Raw genomic sequence first — 20,116 nt, 5'->3', positions numbered from 1 at the left:
TTCACGCCCTCGCTTCGAGTGATCTTCCAAATCAACTTTCCTCTTTTTCCTTCGAAGTGGGCGTCTGCATTTTTCAGATCTTTTGGAGATGGTCTATCAGACACTAGTCAGCGCGATAGAACCAGAGCGCCTTTCTACAATCGACCGCATCACATCAACCTGCCCCCTTATCACCCTCTCTTGTATCGTTGTGGCCTTTGCTGTCGTCGACGTCCTTCACCTTGTCTATCTGCTTGCTGATGCTTCCAATCAACATGAGCCAGACATTTCCGCGATAATATCTTTGATCCACGATGTCACTGAACACACAAGTTAGTCTTGCTTATCCGCAATGGACCCTCAAAAAAAAATCTCACAAGTCGAGCTCCTTTCCCAGATCATCGTCAAGATACCGCAAGCGGTTCCTCCCAATCTCGTCGTCGCTGAAGCGGATGAATTGAAGCGACACGTACGTCCGCGGCAAGTTACGCCTCTCCATCTCCTTTACGAGCGACCGGATTGGCACATCGACGCCACAGACAATCTCCTCGGACGGCTCCCACACCGCGTCCGTAAAGATGTAGACGCTGACGCGCGACGACAGGTTCCTTTTCACCCGTTCGAGGATCTGACCTAGGCTGTCCTCCATATTGCAATTGCCAAGTGCGGACTGGTTGGCGCAACCCTTCAAGAACCGGATGAGCTTCTTCGTCGTGTCTTTGCGTGCCTTCTGGCCCCTCTGCGGCATCGACGTGAGGAACAGCTCGATGCCGTTAGGGTCGGCCGACTTGACGAGGTACGCAAGCGCTTTGAAGGTCTGAATCACATCGTTCCAGTGATGTGTCCTCATTGACGTCGAGTCATCGATGACGAAAATCTGCCGATGCTGTTAGCACTCTCGACAAGTTCCCAAGGCTATACGACATACATACCTGTTCGCGGTTTTTCAGCTGATGGAGAGCCTCGACCTGGCCGGGCATGGGGTCCGTATGGATATTCCTCTTATCATTCTTCTTCTTCTTGGTGATCCAAGTGATCACTTGGTCGACGCTCGTCATTGGGTACTCGCGTGTCGTAGCGGTTTGGGCTCGTCGGCTTTCTCTGGGTGGCACGGTTGTCGCCTGACCTGTGTCTTCAGGTGTTGGATTCCCCGACCGCGATGACTGCGCTGGAACTGGGAGCGCATTTTCGGGACGAGGGGATCCATACTGCACCGGGTTTTGCTGTAGCAGGCCTGGCTGTGGCGTCGGAGGATATACGGGTCCTGGAGGTGCATGATTCAAGTATCGAGTAACCTGGGAATCCGTAGTTGGCAACTCTGACCTATTTGAGTCAGAATCTGAATGCGGTCTGTATGGCAAATCGGCAGCACCATTGAGTTGAATTGGCAGTGCTGAGACATGAGATGGACGCTGATCATGTGGAAGTGGAAGTGTGGACGTCAAGTTTGATGGCATGAACTTCTGATTGCCCGCGCCCTGTGCGCCGAGTACATCATCGCGGCTCCAATCTGACGAATCCATCTCGTGTCTGTGCCAGGTTTGTCCAAAACGTAGACCTGCAGGCCCAGGATCTCCGTCAAAGACTGGACCCGGGCTATTATAACCGTCCGGCGAACGAACGCCGGCTGACTGCGGCGAAGAGACAAATCGAGGGTCAGTCTCGGAAGGCTGAGCGCCATTCTCTCGAGATTGAGGCGAAATCTCAAGCGGTTCAAGTGAAGGTTTCTGCTTATGAGACGCCGAAGGGGGAATGTCCAGTTTCCTCAGGAAGCGCGTAAGAAGCTGTGACGCATTGAGCCGCTTCTTGTCCTTTGGCAGCAGCATCTCCTCCAGGACAATATGCGCCAGGGGTTCAGTCAAATCATCGAAGACGCGTCGCCTCTCAACGATCGTCACAAACATCTCATCCACCGCTCCAATCCTCTTTTCGCCATCATGGAATGAGCCACCGTAGCCTTGGGCGTGGTGATGCGGTACTTTGGCGGTATCCCGCTCCCGCTTCTCCAGGAACTCCTCACGTCCCCGTTCGCCACAGGTAGCCCAGACCGCTACCTCGAAGAGTACGCATCCCAGAGACCATATGTCCACTTCCCATGTCACACCTTTGTCGAGATGTGCTAGGTCTTGATAATAGTTGGTGAGCTCCGGGGCGCCATACATCTTCGTGCTCTTGTTGTCGGGACCCGCCATCTCCTTGCCCTTGGCTTTTACCAGACTGATACTACTCAGTCCAAAATCGCCAATCTTGAAGCGGTAGCTGTACGGAGTGCCATCCTCTCCACTGAAAACAAAGATGTTTGCCGGCTTCAAGTCCTGGTGGATGCCTCGCAGGACATCCTCCGTCACTCTCTCATTTAGGCTATGGAGCATCTCAAGACCCCGCAAGAGATTGGAAGACAGGCTCTTCCATAGGCGGTGGAGCTCGCCTCGTTCGTGGGGCAGATGATTCTTGCGGAAGAAGTCCAGCAAACTGCCTTGGTCGGCGTACTCGAGAAGAATGAATCCCTTCCCATTCTGGATGAACGACCCGTAGTACCTAAGAAAGTACTTTGAGGCCTTCTCCATCTCACCTTGGTTCTCCAGAACAGTATATGCTTCCACCTCATTTGAAAACGAGAAGTCTAATTCAGTTTCTCGGTATTCTTTCATCACAATGGTATCCTGTTACAGTCACATCAGTCAGCATCTGGCAACATCTTTTCTCTGAGGAGGAATAGCTTTACCCCAGGAACTGTCAGATTGCTGGAAGGCTGTAAGACGCACTTCTTTATTACAGCCGTGTCACTCTTACGACCGGAGAGCGTTCTTTCCAATGTGATTGGCAGGACGCACTGGGTAGGGAGCCGCTTCATGTGCATCTTGGGGTCTAACGGTACCGGCCAAAAGCGGAACTGGTATTCAAGGAAGTCTTTGAAGGTTTCTTCACCGTCTGGCGCCTCCGAAAATGCGGGAGGTTTGGTCATGAATGGCAAATTGTAGTCATCGAGATCCAATCTGCAGAACTGCTGGATATAGCTGACTTTGGGAGCGCCAGGTCGGGAGATATAAACCAGGATCGAGAAGATGCGAAGGAATCGTCGAATAACCTCGTTAATCACGACGTTTATCGGCCTGTTGTAGTTGAATGACCGGAGGACAATGGCGATCCTGTCGGGCTGCCAATACCGTTCGAGCTCTGCGTACGGAACGTAGTGTGCTGGATTTCCGGAGCCATCGATGCCTTTGACTTTATGCTTGTCCACCCAGTGAAAGAAGTCTATGAAAGGCGAGTTGTTTGTGGCCATGGTCCCGTCCCGCACGACGCTGGTCAGCAAACCAAACAATGCGTCAGACTCGTAGGCGTTTCTTAGAGGGAACACCGAGGAAGGTCTGCAACGGATGGAAGCATTTGTTCGTCACAACTACCACAAGACCACAATGGCGTGTGGTGACAGATATGCAGCTTGCGAAAATAGAGGCGACGATTCCCTGATAAATAATTGAGGAGAAGGAATCCCGCAATCCCACAAATGAGCGACCGGGCACTGGAGGGGGTGAAAGGGGGGCTTCAGCCTCGCAAACCGCGATGGGCGAGGCGACTGGTGGCGAGTCACGCAGCCTGCTTCAGAAGGAAGGGCCAGGCTACCGTGGCTGGTTGATGGAAAAGCGTCAAGCATCGCCAGCCGGCAGAGGATTTAGGCTATAAGAGGAGTTGCACGACTGATTCGACCATACGCAGTGCAATGCGCCGGACCTGCAGCGCCTCCACAGGCAGAGATACGATACGATACGATATCGATAAGTGGAACTCTACTACGGCAATCATCCTGCTAAGCATCGCGTGCTGACCTCTTAGCGCTTCGCACAGCCTCCTTCTCGCAGCGCAGGCAGACTCCAGAGGCCCGATTCATTGCAATCCGCACCAGCATGACATCATGCGATTTGTTCAGGTACCAGCGCTAGCAAATGATGAGCTGAGCCTGGCAGGCTGGGGCGGACATGGAACTTTTTCTACCGCCATATCCTGGTCCTCTATAGGTAACTACAATAACTACGAGAATAGCGGTGACAAACCCCTGACGCTCCTTTGCATAGATCCCATCGACACACAGCACCCTATGCCTTCTGAACATGCTCGTCGCCGTCAACCAGCAGCTGCTCTTCATCAGCTTCCTGCTTCTTGCCCCGCCTCCATGAGGCCCACCAATATGCCCCCAGCCATATTAAAAGGGTCCCTGCCATCAGTGGGAAGCAAATTTTCGCGAATAAAGCAAAGAACTCGGGCTTCCACACGGGCATCTCCAACGGGTGATTCTGGTCCCATTGGAACAACCCGCTGCCGAAGATGGTCTGGTTGGAGGTCAGAGATGTAGTGAACTTACGCAAGGAATACAACGGCAACCCGAATCTTACGGCGACAAAGGTCCCTGGCAGGAACACCAGGGTTACCAATGTAATGATGTGCATTAATGCCGTATCCTTTTCCGTCTTTGCCGCAATTGTGTGCATGCTCTCCGTCACTTGCTCCATCTTGATCGTGGACTCGTGCATGTCTCGCGTCATCTCCTCCATCCGCTGGGCGCTTTGATGCGCGTTCACCGCGAACAGCTTGTTGATCTCCATGTTTCGAAATTGCAGAATCCCATCAAACTAATTAATGGTTGACGAATTTTTCAGTCCCAGTTGGTTTTAGCAGGGGGATCGGTCACCAGGGTTCCATACCAAGCTTTTTCCATCTTCCAGCATGTGCATCAATGTTTCAATGCGCGACTGCTCCATTTTGAGATCCCGGACGATGCTCCTGACGCGTTGAAAGAATTCCGATATCCCCTCGCTGCATCCATCCTTAATCGCTGCTGGAAACCCGACAGCCTCTGTCAGGGTTTTGTAGTGTTCGAGTACCTCAATCAAGACATCCGCATTCAGCTTCATGACAAGGCTGGCCTCGTGAAGATTAGCGCCGATGTCATGGAGTTGCTGCAGTTCTTTGAATGAGAACTGCTGGAGGACTCCGAAACGGTCCTCTCCATCACCATCATCACCCTGCTCCCCGTTCTCGGGTCGCACTGATTTTTCTGATACCGGTGACTGTGGCAACTGTGGCTGTCGATTCTGCTTCCCAGTGCCTGAGCCGGCCGTGGTGGCTGTCAAGCCACTCAGAACTCGCTGCTTGGACGACATGAACTGGTTTGAGACGAAGGACCTGTCAGTCGCGGTACTCTGTCTAGAGAATGCATGTCCTTTTGAGAAGGAGTTGGCTCTAGAAGGCGTACTGCTTGGGAACGTATTATTCATCGAAGTCAGAGGCTGGATCAGAGCATTCGGATTAACAGCAAGCGCACGCTCAACATCGTCGATAGGTGCATTATTGACCTTCTTCAAGATCTTTCGTAGGTCACTCTCCAAGCTGCTGATATACGACCGCCAGTTTTCACCACACCATTCGAAGAGAATGAGGTGAGTCACGAGGGTGGCAGCAAAGGACCCACGGAGGTCTGTGAGTGAGCCAGCCTGTAGTCGCCTGCAGGTTTTAGTTGCCTCTGTGATCCTCTTTTGCATGAGGTCATTGCCTTTGACATTGATCCACAGTGCCCTGCCGGTGTCCATGTCGAACGAGTGGTAGACAGCCGTTTGTCGAATCGACCATGGCGATCCGCCGGCTGATGACCTTTCAACGGACCAAACGTTGTAGCAGTGTCGAATCTCGCGTCCAGATCGGCCCAGCTTCGGAATTTCGAATTTCTTGGCTTCCAGCGTATCCAGGAAGTTTTCGTGGCGAAATGCGGTGTAATGGAAGTCCTTGGGAAGCCACTGTCTCCCAAATGCAAAAATGAGGTCCAGGAACCGCGCCATTACCTGAAGGAAGGAGAGGAGGTAGACGAACATCTCCATGGAGCAGTCCAGAGGCGCCCTGGAGTGTTCTGCCTGGATGAACCTGCCCACCAAGTTAGTTTCACTTCACAGGAGGCAGAACAACGATTCACGTACACATGGCGACAACGCGGATCCTTGCGATTGACCTCAAAATGCACTCTCAGGGCGTCGACGGTTTTGCAGCTGGTAGGATGAAATGCTTATTTTTTGCCTTTGGTCAGTTCAAAAAAGACTTCAATATACATGCAGCACAGCACGAACCATCTTGGCCATCATACGCCTCCCACAGATCGACTACCGTATACTTAGGATTTGGATCGAAGAGCAGTTGTTGTTGCTCGTGTAATCGGTTTCGATATGATTGCAGGGTATGCCGAAACGCTTGGGTGCGTATGAGGTTCTTGGGGTAGGTGTCGGCAGCATTACAGGCTGCATGGAGTCTATCGTACTGATCTACCATTTTCGACACTCGATTTCGTGGTCGTTTAAGTGCGGAAACTGGATTCTCTTTTTTTTTTCTAGCCAGTGTTTCTAGGATAAACTTACCTTCGAATCCTCCTTCTTATACCACACCGAAGAATGCCTCGCCGCCCGGAGCCGCAGTTCTCCCAGACGTGCTCTATGAAACGTGCACAGCAGACACGGCCTCGCAGGAGGGTCCGGTCAGGGATGCATGCTATGATCTAGATCTTTTTTTTTCCCCACGAAACCGGTCACGGAGTGCGCAAAGCCGGCGTTAGTGTTGATCAGATCTAAAATCACTTGCAAACGCCCAGTGGTAAGAGCCTCGAGAGGCGAAGCAAAATTTCCTTCCTTGTTGGCCTTTGAAAAATTTCATATTAATTCTGCGCCCGAAGAAGGAGGCCAGAGGGAACGCAAGCCTCTGTAAGGCGGATTTGAACTGTTCCCGGCAAGAAGCATGACGCTAAAGCACACTCACGGCGGGGGCAATGTAACGCGACTATTATTCAGGGATTGGATTCTCAGCTGAAGCTTGTAATATTAGGCTATCGATACAGGCAGGGAGATATGGACACGAGCGGCATAGAAAAGCATCGATCAGCAATGCCCACGAACAAAGACAAGCCAGTTTTACCCCCTGTTCTTCAGCTCAATTCCACGCAAGAAATTCTTTATCAGTTTGGTGAAATGATTATACTGGGATGCCGAGTGATGCACATGCACTGCGGAAAACTCACGTCCTTCTGCGCGGTGTGAGAAGGTACTCTTGGATGTAACGGAGCTGCTCCTGCATTGACGTGAGAACAGGCATTGACGAGATCCGCCGAAGAGAAGACGCCCGCTTACCTCAGTCAGGCTCTGGGGAAGGTTGACAACATATTGATCGGCTGTGTTTGTCTTGCACACGAGTTAGGCATAATTACTTTGCATAGAGGCTGTGAACAATAATAATGCCCTGGCAACATAACCAGGCTGAGGCTGTGTATACAGAGCGGGGCGCTGGGCAAGCTAGTACTAACCTTGATGTTGATCTCATGATTGGGAAACAGTTGCTCCAAGTACTTTTGCAGTGTCTCTGGAGTAAGACGATATGTCGGGATGTACTCGAGAACCATTTTTCAGAACACTGTTGGAATAGGCATTATCTGGCAGCTCATACGAGATAAGATGTTTTTTTTTTGCGGACTATTTCGTCCTTTCCACCGACCCTCCCTCAAGCCTGGTATTTATCTGAACAAGGCTACGCGTGTATTGACCTGGATAGCAGCGAGGCAACTAGAGGCAACCAGATCCCGCTTCCCTCCAAGCATGACACCCGAATACTTTACCGTGTAGGTAGGCGGGTATGGACAGGAGGGAGAGCTGTTGAGCCGCAAGTGAATAATTCAAACTCGATCATTGGCCGATACATGCGCGCTGTTACCATACATTATGTTCTGGTTGCAGAAATGTTGCAGCAATCACACGGGCCTGGCAAATCACGATGATAGCACAAATTGCATGCAGCGGGCTACAGAGTGCTAGACTGTTAGGTTCTGCAAGTTGCCCTCTCAGCCTTCATTGTACTCCGGATTATGCCTTCCGAAACCCTTTGCGCGAGGTCGAGTTCACACAAAGATATTATTCTAAGTATTTTAAATAACTCTCTTATATATTGGCTCCAAAAGTCATAGGAAATAAAGCTGAATGCTTCTACCTAGCTAATACCCTGTCCTGTGCTATCACCAGCATGACGGGTTATGCCAAGCGGGCATTATCTGTGTTTATGTTATATTCAGAGGCCTTTTTTTTTCCCTTAAATATCGCAATTCCTCCTTCACTGTCAATCAAGTATCTGCCTAGCTACCTCGATTCGACAGCAGCGTGCGGTCTTAACCGCAAGGTTTGCAGCTTCAACCTCCGCGTTCGTTCGGATATTCCTGAATATCCTTACGATTTTTTTTAATTTTTGTCTCCTCTGTACTCCTCCTTTATAAGGCAGGTTAAATTCAATTGCTATAAACGGCTCTGTATAGAAATCAAATCCTTGCACGAAGGAGAAAAAAACAGAAGCAAGTACATACAGCGCGCAATCCATATGTCTTTACGTGACTAACACTGTCCTCACCTTTAATGGTATACCGTATGGCGAGGTCCTCTAAGCAGTACGTATTTTCTATAGCAAAAAAAAAAAGGGAGTTTTGGCAGTAGAATTCCATCTAGAACATTACATACTGGGTGCCTACTTAAAATCAGTCCAAGGCTCATCCTAATTGCCAATATAGGTTACCTTATATACTGGGTACCAAACTGGTATATATGTATATATATAGGACCTCCTACTACTCCTTATAAGCATCTTTATTTTATCCATAGCATTAATAATTAGAAGTAGTAGCCAGGGTTCCTGTTATGATTCGAAAGATGAGATAAGGTATCGCAGTACAATGCTGTCGTACCTTCGACCTTTTGTTTGGGGATATGGATATCTCTTTCTAAGTCACATGGGGAAGTCCATGGTTTGTCATATGTATGGACCGGGTCCCTCCTCGAAGTTTTGTCAAGCATCTCTCATAGTGAATGGATCTGCTATTGAGCTCCAATAGCCTGCCTTAGGTATAGGCTTCATAGTGTCTCTCCTATGTAGGCAATAGTAAGCCTAGGTAGCCTTCAAGCCTAAACGAACAGAGCGAGTCGTTGAAGGGTTGTACAGTACACACACAAAATAAAAAGAGGATGAGCGTATAGCGTGTGGCGTGTGACGTCCGTAAGCCCACGTGTGGGGGCGGAGATGAGATCTCAGTACGGAGTACTACTACAGTACTACTTACTACTACTTACTTGCTGTACAGTACAGGGTCCAGTAGTTACATCACTGATCGTGTATATATATTTATTCAGTAGTTAATAGTATATTTATTAATTTATTCGTTTATTTATTTATATACTGCATTCATACAGAATACTCCCTCCCTCTCTTCCTCCACACTGAAATTCTTCTTTTCTTTTCAATAATAGTAGTTGTTCTAGTACAGGTTGCATGCAACATGTTTCTTTTCTTAGAATAGAAATCAGACATGGATTAATATTAGACTAGCTGTCAACTTAACTAGTGAGGTCGTACTCCGTATGTACTACGCGTGGCAGTCAGTCCATTCAAGTCTAGACCTTCGGGAAAGTTCTAACCTAAGCCTAAGGATTTGTCAAAAAAAAAAGTTCAAACTTCGTTTTTTTGCTTCTTTCTTAACTTACCTACCTCCGCCCCCATTCAAACCCCTGCTACCTAAGAACTATTACCTACCTAGTTTAGGTAGAAATAAACCTTGAAAAATAGTAAATGGACGACGCCACAGTTAGGTTGGTACTACCGTACTTCTAAGTATACTTCGTACTAGGTATGGATACGGAGAACCTACCAAGACTGACAGTGTGCAGGTGGACCTAACTTGCCTAGGTGCCTACCTACCTAGGCTAGAGAGGTAAAGTACGGAGTAGGACATACGTCACCAGCTATTAGGGACTCGTACTCTGTATGTTGGTAACCTGGCGTTAAGTCATGGATTATGCGTTCGCCAAGACTCCAACCGTCTAATAACGGCGGCTATCCTTGTCTGTGCCGTGTTTCAAAAGAATTGAATTGTTGGCCTCAGGTTGATTTGATAGTTCGTAGTTTATCGCTGGAAATAGATGAGATGTTGTTATAAATAAATTATAATATGCACGCTTCGATGGAGTGCTCTGCCTCATAACCTGGCCATAGACGAACATGGGATAATGTACTCCGTACTCTTGTCTCCCTCTCCGTACTCCGTCCGTCCTGCCACGGATGAGGCGTTCCCACGCGAGTCGCGACGATCTGCAGATCGCTATGGCTCCTTCTTAGCCACCCCTTGACGGCGTATCACGGCGAATATTCTTCTAACTGGAATTGCCAACAACTGATGGTCATAAGTTGTAACGAAGTGGAGGGAGCACCGCGGAATAGTGGACATTGACAAGAGGAATGCGGTAACGTCAGCGCTCAGCAATGTCGCGGACAGCAGCTGGGGAGACGCCTAGGGACCACTGCCTGGCCCCTGGCATGATGGCATCCGCAGCCGCCCGCGCCCAGCCATTCGGGACGGGCGCGGTGGGCATGGACACGCAGTCTTAGCCGCTCTAAATATCCCCGGCAAGTCGATCAGCGTCTGTGCTTCCAAAAGCTCAGCAGCTATAATTCCTCGTTCAAGACAACCACGCACGACAAGTCGCATGCAAAACTACTCTTTTTTTTTCGAAACATGCGTCGCAACTGCTCATAAATCGTTCCGTTTCCTGTCTACTTGGTTTCCTCCTTCGGTATTCCTATCTAATGTTTTCCTCCGGCACCGCTGTTGGCCCTGCCGCTCCTCCCGCCTCATGCTTCCTCTCCGCCGTCGGTCGCGCCGCTGGATTTCACTCGTTTCTCCCCTGCTCGGCTTTGTGATTCTCTTCCAGTTGTTGAGGGGCCCGCAATGGAGTCTCTTTGCCCAAGATAACACTGTAGCTCACGAAGATGATGGCGACTTTCTGTGTCCTCCCATGCCGGGCATCGATGATGTCCTGGTAGTGCTGAAAACCGGCGTGACAGAGGCCCTGGAAAAAGTCCCCGTTCATCTGAGGACGACGTTTCGCTGTATCCCACATTACGTGATCTTCTCCGATTTTGCCGAGAAAATTGGCGGCGTCCAGGTACACGATGTCTTGCGTAGCGTCGACGATGAGGTGAAACAGAACGTCCCGGATTTTAATCTCTATAATCGTCTGCAACTGTACGGGCGAACGGGTCTCTTGCCCAGCGACAACACGCAGGAAGAAAACGGCGCGTTTGGAATGCCCAACAATCCCGGCTGGAAGCTGGACAAGTGGAAGTTTCTGCCCATGATCGACGAGTCACTTCAGAGGAAGCCCGACGCCAAATGGTTTGTGTTCATGGAAGCAGACACTCACATCGAGTGGCCCAATCTGATGGCCTGGCTGGCCCGGCTGGATCCGGACCAGCCTCTCTACCTGGGAACGGAGACGCAGATCGCAGACGTGTTGTTTGCGCACGGGGGCTCTGGCTTCATCATTTCCAATCCGGCGATGCGACTGGTGTCCGAATACCGTCGCTCGCGGGTTGCTGAGCTGGACGAGTACACGGACGGCCACTGGGCGGGGGATTGCGTGCTGGGCAAAGTGCTGGCCGACGCCGGCGTCCCTCTCACCTTCTCGTGGCCGCTCCTGCAGAACTCGCGCCTGGGCGAGGTCGAACCGCTCACAAACGCCTTCTACCGGCAGCCGTGGTGTTACCCCATCGTGGGCTTCCACCATCTGACCCCGCTCGACGTCGAGCAGATGTGGCGTTTCGATCAGGACTGGTTTGTCAAGGTATCGTACTGCCCTGAAATGCCGCCTTCCATCCATGCGCAAAAGCAATTTGCTAACAGATCGACAACAACAGAGAAAACACGGGCTCCTTCTACACTCGGACGTCTTTCGAGAACGCATCTTTCCCGAGATCACGATCGGGTCCCGGACAGACTGGGACAATCTCTCGTTGGACGAGCAGCAAGAAATCGCATCCGTCGAAGATTGCGAGACGCGATGCCGTCTTGACCCGGACTGCATGCAGTACTCCTTCACCCACAGCGAAGAAGAAGACGGTTTGCCCAAATGTCTCACGTCCAACTCGCCGAGGCTGGGCATTAAAAAGCCCGGTGTCCAGTCCGGGTGGATGGTGCAACGCATCAATGCCACCGTGAATGCTAAGGGTGTCTGCGACGAAGCAGTTTGGGACTAAGGGTCGGACAAATCCTACAATCATTGCTATTATATATATAAGAGATGTGATTAAAAAAAATGCTGCTCGAAAGGTCGCTCGATCACTTATCGAAGTCTTTGCTGTTGTCACAAATTCTGTAGCTCTCATGCATAGCATAGCACTGGCGTTGATTTGGTGGAATCTATGGGTAAGTTATGATCGCTAACTATCTCTTTCGAACATTCATGTATTCAAAACTATTCCTTTCTTTTTGTTTCCCTCTCATGATGTGTACTCTATCGCAGTCCTTACATATCATATAATCAATAGCTGATGATGTGTTGGCCAAAATCTCTTTCTTGGACCCGCCATTCACTGCGTATTTTGTCGTGCCTTCTCGATCATTTGCGTATGCATCTTCACCAACTCCGGCACGATCAAGCTCTCAATTTCGATCCCTTCCTTATCAGAAGACGATTCGTCCTGCGTATGACTCTCTTCCTCTTCATCCAGCTTTTTGCCTTCTGCCAGGCCAACCTGAGCTTTCGCACCCGAAATGCTCTTGCTCCGCTTCGATTTGGGCACGCGAATCCAGCGCTCAAAAGGTGGATCCGGCGTGACAAAGACAACCTCCCACTTCCGCGTCGACAGCAAGTTTCCGATGACCAGGTGATGCGAGTACCGCTGCAGCGATGTCCGCGCCTTGTAGACCAGCAAGTTGGGGTCTGTCTCAAGCTTGAATGACACGATCATGCTTCCGTGGGGCGCCCAACCATCAACCAACCGGTGCAGAAATTTAGGAACCGGGTCCAGGTCGATGATGAGTTTCTTGCTACGGTGCGACGGTTGATCTTCGTTGTATCCCGTGTAGACATCCGAATCCGACACAGGGACCTCGGACGATTGGATCTTATGCTCTGCCATGCGGTGGCGAGGAATAAAGAAATCACTGACCGCCGCAGCAAGGTAAAAGAGGGCATTGGACCCCAGAGGTTTCATCAAGTTGGCCAGTGACCGCAGCTCAAACATGTACTCCGTGACTGTGACGAAGGGAAGAAGGAGCAAGAGGTTGTTTTCCTTCGCGTAGCGGTACTTGCGCAGGACATTACGCATCGCATCTTGATACTCACTTCGGACGACAATAGATCCCTGATCTGAGGTCGAATCGGATGGGGCCTCGTCCATGAAATCGAGGAAACAGTTGGTTGAATGGCTGTAATGTCGAGAGTAAGGCAGGAGACTAAACTGCCGGTGGAGGAAAATCACCGCATATCCTGCCTCGAGAAAGTACTCCGCAGAAGTCGCTCCTCGGGTACCGGCAGAGAAGTTGTCAATGAAGCGGACCGTCTGATTTTCCAGCGGGACGGTTGTTCCGCCCGACGTGACCAGCACGACCCTTCGATTGGCTTCCACATGGTACTCAATGAAGGCCTTTGCAAGAGCTTCATGGTTCTTAAGCGCTTTCGGTGGGGGATAACTGTTGAAGTAACTCGACTCGGCCTCTGTTGGAGTTTGCTCTCGTGTTGTAGCGGACTCAGACATGTTGGATCAAAAAATAAGACCAGGTAAAAGAGCATATAAATAATGTGATCTAGCTCCAGTAAAACACAGAGGATATGCAATTGCTCTGTCGATTGGCCAATGGGTCCCAGCTGTACAGAGAGAAACGTAATGTTACGTTGAGAATATTGATGCCTGAGGACCGCCTCTGAGGCGTTCAGGCAACAAACCGCGGGATGCAATCTGAGTGAGCCTCGCAACACCCTGTAAGAATGGACACTCTGTTATGATAGTCGTGGTTAGTGGTCGATTCGAAGAACTCGCCTGTCAGATGGGGAACGATAACGGTGCGCCTTGTTGGAAGTCGAGCTTTCAAGAGACTCACCCCAAGTTGCAGTCAGTAGCTGCTACCTAGTAATCGTCGTGCGGCTGTATATAACGACGGAAGGTATTGTCATAGAAATCCGGCGAATGGCGACGCTGAAGATGAGGATCAATAATCAAACAAGTCCCACGCAAATGGTGGCTAGGTCCTCGCTAACTCGGAGAGGAAGAAAAAAAGTCAGCACACGGATCTGGGAGCTCGCAATTGTACAGGATAGCTTGCCGTGGGCAGAAGGGAGTGATGAAATGTACTCCGTAGATAGTGGAACTCCAGGTGTAGATCCTTTTGACGGCGGATGTTCCTTCCATCCGGACCAACAACCTAGTTTTTTTGCGGCAAGTACAGATATCAAGGTTGAAATTGGTAGATACCTAGCTGGATTAGGTGCTTGTTACTCAACGATAAAGGTCTGTCTTGTTCAATTCGTTGGTCTCTATGTATATACATGCACACCGGAGTTAAGCGATTTAACTGTGCATGCTCCTCGGATGCGGGTTACTAATCCTTCGCTCCACTCCGTACGCCAGCCTGGAACCGGCCATTCTTATGCTCTCATCGAGCCTGGAGTAATAATACTGCGGGCATTGAAGAGGGCGATCTCGGAGGGGCTGAGGGGCAGATTCCTCGGCACCTACAACCAATCAGAAAAGGAAAACGAATGACTAAGCTGTCTCAGTAACCATTGCTCTGATAACGATGACATAAAATCCAGAATAGGGATCCGAGATCGACGGACTAATCCGTTTATACAGTTCAGCGACTAGTAGAAGGGATGAAATGCTGAAGGATTGACGTTTGGTTGAGCCCGAAATCCACAGGGGAGCAAATCCAGCTTCAATTGACCAAACAAGAGTCGAGTTTGAGCCCACAATTCCCCCAAGTTGAACCCGAATCTTATCATTCCCTTTTCCCGAGATAAATACTCAGATTCGCTCAAATTCGCCCATACGTACAGAAAGCATCAGAGATAACGACTACGAAGAGCTTGGCTGATCGTGCTCATCCGGCTCGCCATGCCACCGTGCTGCATGTTGCTCAGGAGCGCTTCTTCCAGCGCGGACTGAGTGACACTAGCGTCTATGACGGAATCTGTTAGTTCTGGGAGACCTCACAAGAGAGATGGCGCTTGTAGAATTTAGGGAGGAGGGTTCAATGAATGCCTACCATCCAAGTCGCTAAAGCTACTACCCATACTAGGAGTTTCCTCACTGCTTTCCTTTCCCGATGCCGGCTGTCGTGGACTAGGCCGCTTGGCGCCTACAGCCCTCTGTGGGCTGATCGGTCCTGGAGGACGGTCTGCTCGTTGAGGAACTCCCGTCTCCGATGTCCCGACAGCAACTCCAGAGCTAGTTGAGCTGTTTAGAGACATACTTTGCACCGTTTGTTTGGAAGGCGGGATATGCTCTGTGGCGCGTCGCCGGTGCGTGTCGGGAGCGTCTTCTTCAAGACGAAGAGTGGCGTTGAGATCCCGGCCTTGGGTGCTGAGAGGAGCATCTCGGGAGAGAGGTAGGAAAGCAGGAGATTCATCCTCTTCATTCTCATCCTGCCCATCTCTCAGACCAGGCTTGTGCATGGAGAATTTGCCAAACCGCCGTACCCCGGGAATCCTGCTAGGGACGTCATCGTCCGATTCCGAGTCCGACTCGTCAGACGAGGACAATGACGAACTCTCCTCCTCGAGCTTTTGTGATTTCTGAAGGATGGCCAAAGATGGTCTTTCTCGCCTCGTGGGGGGCGCTCCTCGGCCGGATGGCTCTCGTTCTCTTGCGGCGGCCGGTGTAACTCTTTGGGGTGACGGTTCTCTTGCTACCTTGGCCTGGGTTACCGTGTTTGTCGAGCTCGTCCGCACAGATGTCGGACCTGAGACCTGTTAGCAACAAAACAAGACAGGAAATAAGACAGAGGAGGATAATCACTACCTCTAGGACGGGTTGAGGGGCTGCTCTCCACCCTCGAGGGAGGGGTTTCTTTCTGTAGTGCCGACAGCCTTGAGGGACCACGAGACCCTGTAACAGTCAGTCGTCTCTGCCATGCAGCAAGTATGACCGGGCGCCTGATGTCAAACCCACCGCCACTGCCTGCTCTCTTCATAGCCTGACCACCCAGCGCACCGCTTCCTGATACCGATCCAAGAGCGGGTGATGGTGAATGGGAGTGTGTAGTGCCGACTTTCCGCATCTGCGCTCGAACTTGCGATAACTGCCGGTCGTAAAGCCATGCTACCTGCTGAAGGAGAAACGGGAGGGTCACGTTGAAGTCGTCAGCGCTGTGATGAATGTCAGAAAGCTGTTCGGAACGTTCCCCGCGAGTCTGCAGAAATGAAGCCTACATTGCCTTCCCTGAAGGGCAGTTAGCGGAATCATATCGTCACGAAAGGGCCAGTGGCTATACAATCAATGTCTTCTCCCTTTGAAGGTCTCGAGAGGATTTCCCAGAGCGCGCGGTCTTTGGCGGCGTTCCAGTCGGCCTGGGCTGGTCAGAATTGCGGAGCCCATGGAGGTGGGAGAGAACTCACGGGTGGGGGATCGATAAAGTCGCCTCGAGGAAATGGAAGCCGGATGAAGACCGTGAAATGTACATCGGACTCTCGAGGTTGTCGCGCCATCTCAGATGGAGTCAATCAATCGTGTTAGTAGAAGGGATAGCGATGGAGCTGCTCGCAGCTGCCTCGTCAGATTTCCGAGAGACAGTGCTCCCGTAATTGGAATATTTCAGAGAACTAGACAAGCAAAAAATACGCTGATCTGATCTCGGTCATGGAGTGATGTTAAACAGCTTAAGCAGCTGATAAGCCTGGAATCTGTTGAAACGGCGCTAATCACACCGCGTTGCTAGTCCGATGGCGATGGCCAAAGGTGGAGGCCAGGTGCGTGTGCTTAAAACAGTTTGGTGTGGGATTACCGCCCAGGGGGCCCGCCTATTACGTCAGGCCCGCTCAACAGGCCACATGCACGTAACCGTTAATTCCACAACGCTTCTACTTTCACCATGTCCAGGGAGACCCAGAGTCCGTTCTTGACAATAATCCAAAGGACTATGTACCTGCCGTAGTATCAGTCTATACGGTCGAAATCGAGTAAGCATGCCAGTGTGGAAATTATAAAGATGGCGAGGGGAGCTGGACTGCTGCCACACACTGGACAATGTGAAACCTCAGGTATATATATATATATTTTTCTACGTATAACTGGTGGCTTCCCTCTAACATTGAATGCAGAATTTACTAGCGACAAGTTGTGCTGAACTTGTCCGATTCGGAGAAGACTCCGAGAGCCCTGTGATGTATATTTTTGAGCGATATCGTAATTGCATGGTCCGTAGAAGTGCAGATTCTACATGACTGCGTACTACAGTGTCAGCTTACAGGCCATGGACTCCAAATAGGTACGAGGTGCCACCAAGAAGCATGAGAAGCTTAAATAATCCACTCTTCGAAACACAGCTAGTTACAATCTACTTCAGGCACTGTGTAACTTGAGAGCCTTATGACAAGATACTGCGAAACGGCATTAGAACGATGACGCACACATATATGCAAAACCCTCCTGCACAGAGTACGGCTGTGCTACGGAGATACCTGCCATGGTCGATTCCGTCCAGATGCATATAATAATAGCGATCAGACAGACGATCAGACGACCGGGTCGGCCGAATATGCAGGGATAGCGGGATGCCGCTGGCCCTGTCCCCACCTGGCCGATCGCAGCACGTGCAGTGGACAGAAGCACAACATACTCGGTAGTTGCTCGACAGCCTGCCAGCTGCAGTCAGAACGTCCCTGTTATTGCGCTGGAATCAGTTTCAGGACGAACCAGAGACCTGGGGAGCTCTCTATGAAAAAGAACCGTGGAAATAATTGCAGGCGGAACGGTCCACCAACCACGTGGGCATTAGCAGGGAAAGCTGCCACCGGCCGCGGTCACATGCAGCGTCAACCGGAGGGGTCAGCCCCAATCGCAATGCCCGAAAAACTCCCCCCTGCAGGCTGATCCTGAGCCCTGACATTGGACAAGGACAGGGACAGACGCTGTCATCCGAACCCCCGTCATGATCCTCTTCCAGGATCCCCAACTGCCCTCCAGCGACTTCACAGTTGCTGGTTCTGCTCATCTGACGTGATCGCGTTCAACACCTCAGTCGCCGTCGCCGGTGCGCTCTCTCTCATGCCGCCAGCGGGCCGGTGGGGCGTCTTTGGGGCCGCTGTTCAGGAGGGCCTTGCAGATAACACCCTATTCCCCGTCCTGCCTTTGTGATCTCTCGAAAAATATCCTCCAAGGTGGCTTCAAGGACGGGGCAAGCTCTCTTACCATCAATGGATGAAAACCGGTATCGGGAGGAAGTCCTGCGGCTTTCCGACGGCGAGACGGAGGAGGAGGTTGAAGAAAGGCTTCTCGCGGAAGCGCGCGAGCTGGGACTCAAAGTACCGGAGATAGAGATCGCGGCTTCGTTTGCGGCATCGATTTCGTCGGGTGTTTTGGACACTTCATCCCCTCGCAGTTCGAGCGTTGCACGCCATTCCCTTGACCGCAGTTCGCTATCGGATTGTGTTACTCCCGGTGCGACGTCCGTTGACCATCTCGCACACTCGTTTTCAGAAACCACCATCTCCGATAACGTCCCTTCCGGCAGCCTGCCCTCTATCGACTCTTCGTCCACGCGTCTCACTTCGTTTAGCTCCAGTGATGGCAGGCTAGCCCACATCAGCCCACTAAGGCGCAATGGGTCAATGTCGAGTGCCGCGAGCTCAGCCAGACGGAAGCGAACAAGCTTTATCAATGCTATCGGTAAGCTTCCGTTTCGCAAGCGCCGATCGACCTCCAGCGTGGCCCTGCCTCCGAGTACACAAATTACCGTGCAAAGAAAGGAGGGAAATGTCGACACGGTTCTTATAGAGACCAAGGCAGAAACCCCCGAGCCTACGGAGACCTCAGAGGGCGAGGAAATACTCAAAGTGGAGGTCCCACTATTTGATGAGGCAGCATTGCAGAGGAGCTTGGACAACCCAGAACTCAAGGAAATGTACGAGTCACATAAGATGGAAAGGCTGCGCTTTATTGCATTGCAAAACGAGACTCTGGACTCGTTGAGGCAAAAACATAGCGCCGCTATTGCTGAGAAGAAATTGGATAATGAACGGATGGAGAAGGCTAAGTCTGAACAGGTGAGAGTTTATCCGAATCTCACTGTGTATGTACGCCACTGATAGACTGACTCCCGAGATTGCAGAATGCTGCTCATGTGGCTCGTATGGAGGAACGGCACCTGATTATTGAAGCGGAGCAGCTGAAGGAATTCGAGAGGGAGAAAAGGAATTCTCGAACCCGCATCAAATACATGGAAGGCTATCTGAACACACCCAGCCCGCCCCAATCGCCCTCGTCGGGGTCCGACTCGGGTCATGACCCTGTTCAGCCGACGCGCAAGATTACCCGTCGCCAGAGGGAGCAGCTGACGCAGGAGTATCTCGATCGTGATTCCATGGATCGACTGCATGAGGCCCGACTAAAAGTGCTTCGGGACCGACAGGAGCGGCAATTGCAAGAAACAATCTCGCGATTAGAAAAGGAATTGGAGAGTCTCATCGAGAAAAATTCCGAAGCTCTTGCCGAACTAGAAAGGGAGCATCAGCGCGAAGAGCAGGCGGTCCTGCAGGCCTTCGACGTCAAGAAAGCAAAGCTGAGACGCCGCTGGAACCTGGAGGAGGCGATACTGCGCAAAAAGCTCGAAATGCGGGATGGACTGCTGTACGGACCGTTGCCGGCGCTATCATTTAGCAGTACGGATCCAGAGATACCGACTCTCAATAATCCCCTTGTAGACAACAGGCCGTCCGCGACTGCGCACTAACCGGAGATCTGGAGGTATATAGCATGTGCATGTGGGAGGCGCCCCTTTCAAGTTTTCATATGACTGACACAGGTGGCTGTGATTTCATTAATGTAATGTTATTTGATGATACCCATATCCATTATTGTTTTTTTTTCTTGTTACTCTTCTTTATTTTCAGCCCTCCTGCACCTGAGGTCACCTGCTGCATTATTTTCTGGAAGCATCCGCAGATTGGACTCGATCTTTTGAATATACATACTATTTGGACTCTTGCATCTGTTACGGCCAGTTGTGTTTACAAAGGCGTCTGAAGATTGCATTCAATGTTGGCCTGGGGGGTTTTATCTTATTAGCAGCATGTGACAA

The 20,116-nt window shown here is 50.9% G+C and overlaps 6 protein-coding genes across 6 annotated transcripts; 2 read left to right on the top strand and 4 right to left on the bottom strand.

Moving 5' to 3' along the window:
- Positions 1 to 154: 154 nt before the first annotated feature.
- T310_3040 (uncharacterized protein) lies at positions 155 to 3,265 on the bottom strand (the record flags this gene model as incomplete). The annotated part of the gene is made up of 4 exons (XM_013474091.1): positions 155 to 299; positions 453 to 856; positions 912 to 2,642; positions 2,705 to 3,265. The coding sequence occupies 4 exons, from the start codon at positions 3,263 to 3,265 to the stop codon at positions 155 to 157; spliced, it is 2,841 nt and encodes a 946-aa protein (XP_013329545.1).
- Positions 3,266 to 4,076: 811 nt separating this feature from the next.
- T310_3039 (uncharacterized protein) lies at positions 4,077 to 7,411 on the bottom strand (the record flags this gene model as incomplete). The annotated part of the gene is made up of 8 exons (XM_013474090.1): positions 4,077 to 4,610; positions 4,683 to 5,895; positions 5,949 to 6,033; positions 6,096 to 6,339; positions 6,381 to 6,453; positions 6,775 to 6,821; positions 7,143 to 7,193; positions 7,316 to 7,411. The coding sequence occupies 8 exons, from the start codon at positions 7,409 to 7,411 to the stop codon at positions 4,077 to 4,079; spliced, it is 2,343 nt and encodes a 780-aa protein (XP_013329544.1).
- Positions 7,412 to 10,673: 3,262 nt separating this feature from the next.
- T310_3038 (uncharacterized protein) lies at positions 10,674 to 12,075 on the top strand (the record flags this gene model as incomplete). The annotated part of the gene is made up of 2 exons (XM_013474089.1): positions 10,674 to 11,663; positions 11,737 to 12,075. 2 exons carry the CDS (start codon positions 10,674 to 10,676, stop codon positions 12,073 to 12,075), a joined length of 1,329 nt encoding a protein of 442 aa, XP_013329543.1.
- A 333-nt stretch (positions 12,076 to 12,408) lies between these two features.
- On the bottom strand, positions 12,409 to 13,578 carry T310_3037 (uncharacterized protein; the record flags this gene model as incomplete). Its single annotated transcript, XM_013474088.1, has 1 exon — positions 12,409 to 13,578. The coding sequence occupies one exon, from the start codon at positions 13,576 to 13,578 to the stop codon at positions 12,409 to 12,411; it is 1,170 nt and encodes a 389-aa protein (XP_013329542.1).
- A 1,478-nt stretch (positions 13,579 to 15,056) lies between these two features.
- T310_3036 (Multidomain presynaptic cytomatrix related protein) lies at positions 15,057 to 16,526 on the bottom strand (the record flags this gene model as incomplete). The annotated part of the gene is made up of 4 exons (XM_013474087.1): positions 15,057 to 15,781; positions 15,841 to 15,927; positions 15,991 to 16,231; positions 16,437 to 16,526. 4 exons carry the CDS (start codon positions 16,524 to 16,526, stop codon positions 15,057 to 15,059), a joined length of 1,143 nt encoding a protein of 380 aa, XP_013329541.1.
- Positions 16,527 to 18,233: 1,707 nt separating this feature from the next.
- T310_3035 (uncharacterized protein) lies at positions 18,234 to 19,768 on the top strand (the record flags this gene model as incomplete). The annotated part of the gene is made up of 2 exons (XM_013474086.1): positions 18,234 to 19,112; positions 19,148 to 19,768. The coding sequence occupies 2 exons, from the start codon at positions 18,234 to 18,236 to the stop codon at positions 19,766 to 19,768; spliced, it is 1,500 nt and encodes a 499-aa protein (XP_013329540.1).
- Positions 19,769 to 20,116: the final 348 nt, after the last annotated feature.

Source organism: Rasamsonia emersonii, assembly GCF_000968595.1.
Source record: "Rasamsonia emersonii CBS 393.64 chromosome Unknown ctg1118621760048, whole genome shotgun sequence".
Taxonomy (NCBI): Eukaryota; Fungi; Ascomycota; class Eurotiomycetes; order Eurotiales; family Trichocomaceae; genus Rasamsonia; species Rasamsonia emersonii.
This window is presented reverse-complemented; position numbering and strand designations above follow the sequence as displayed.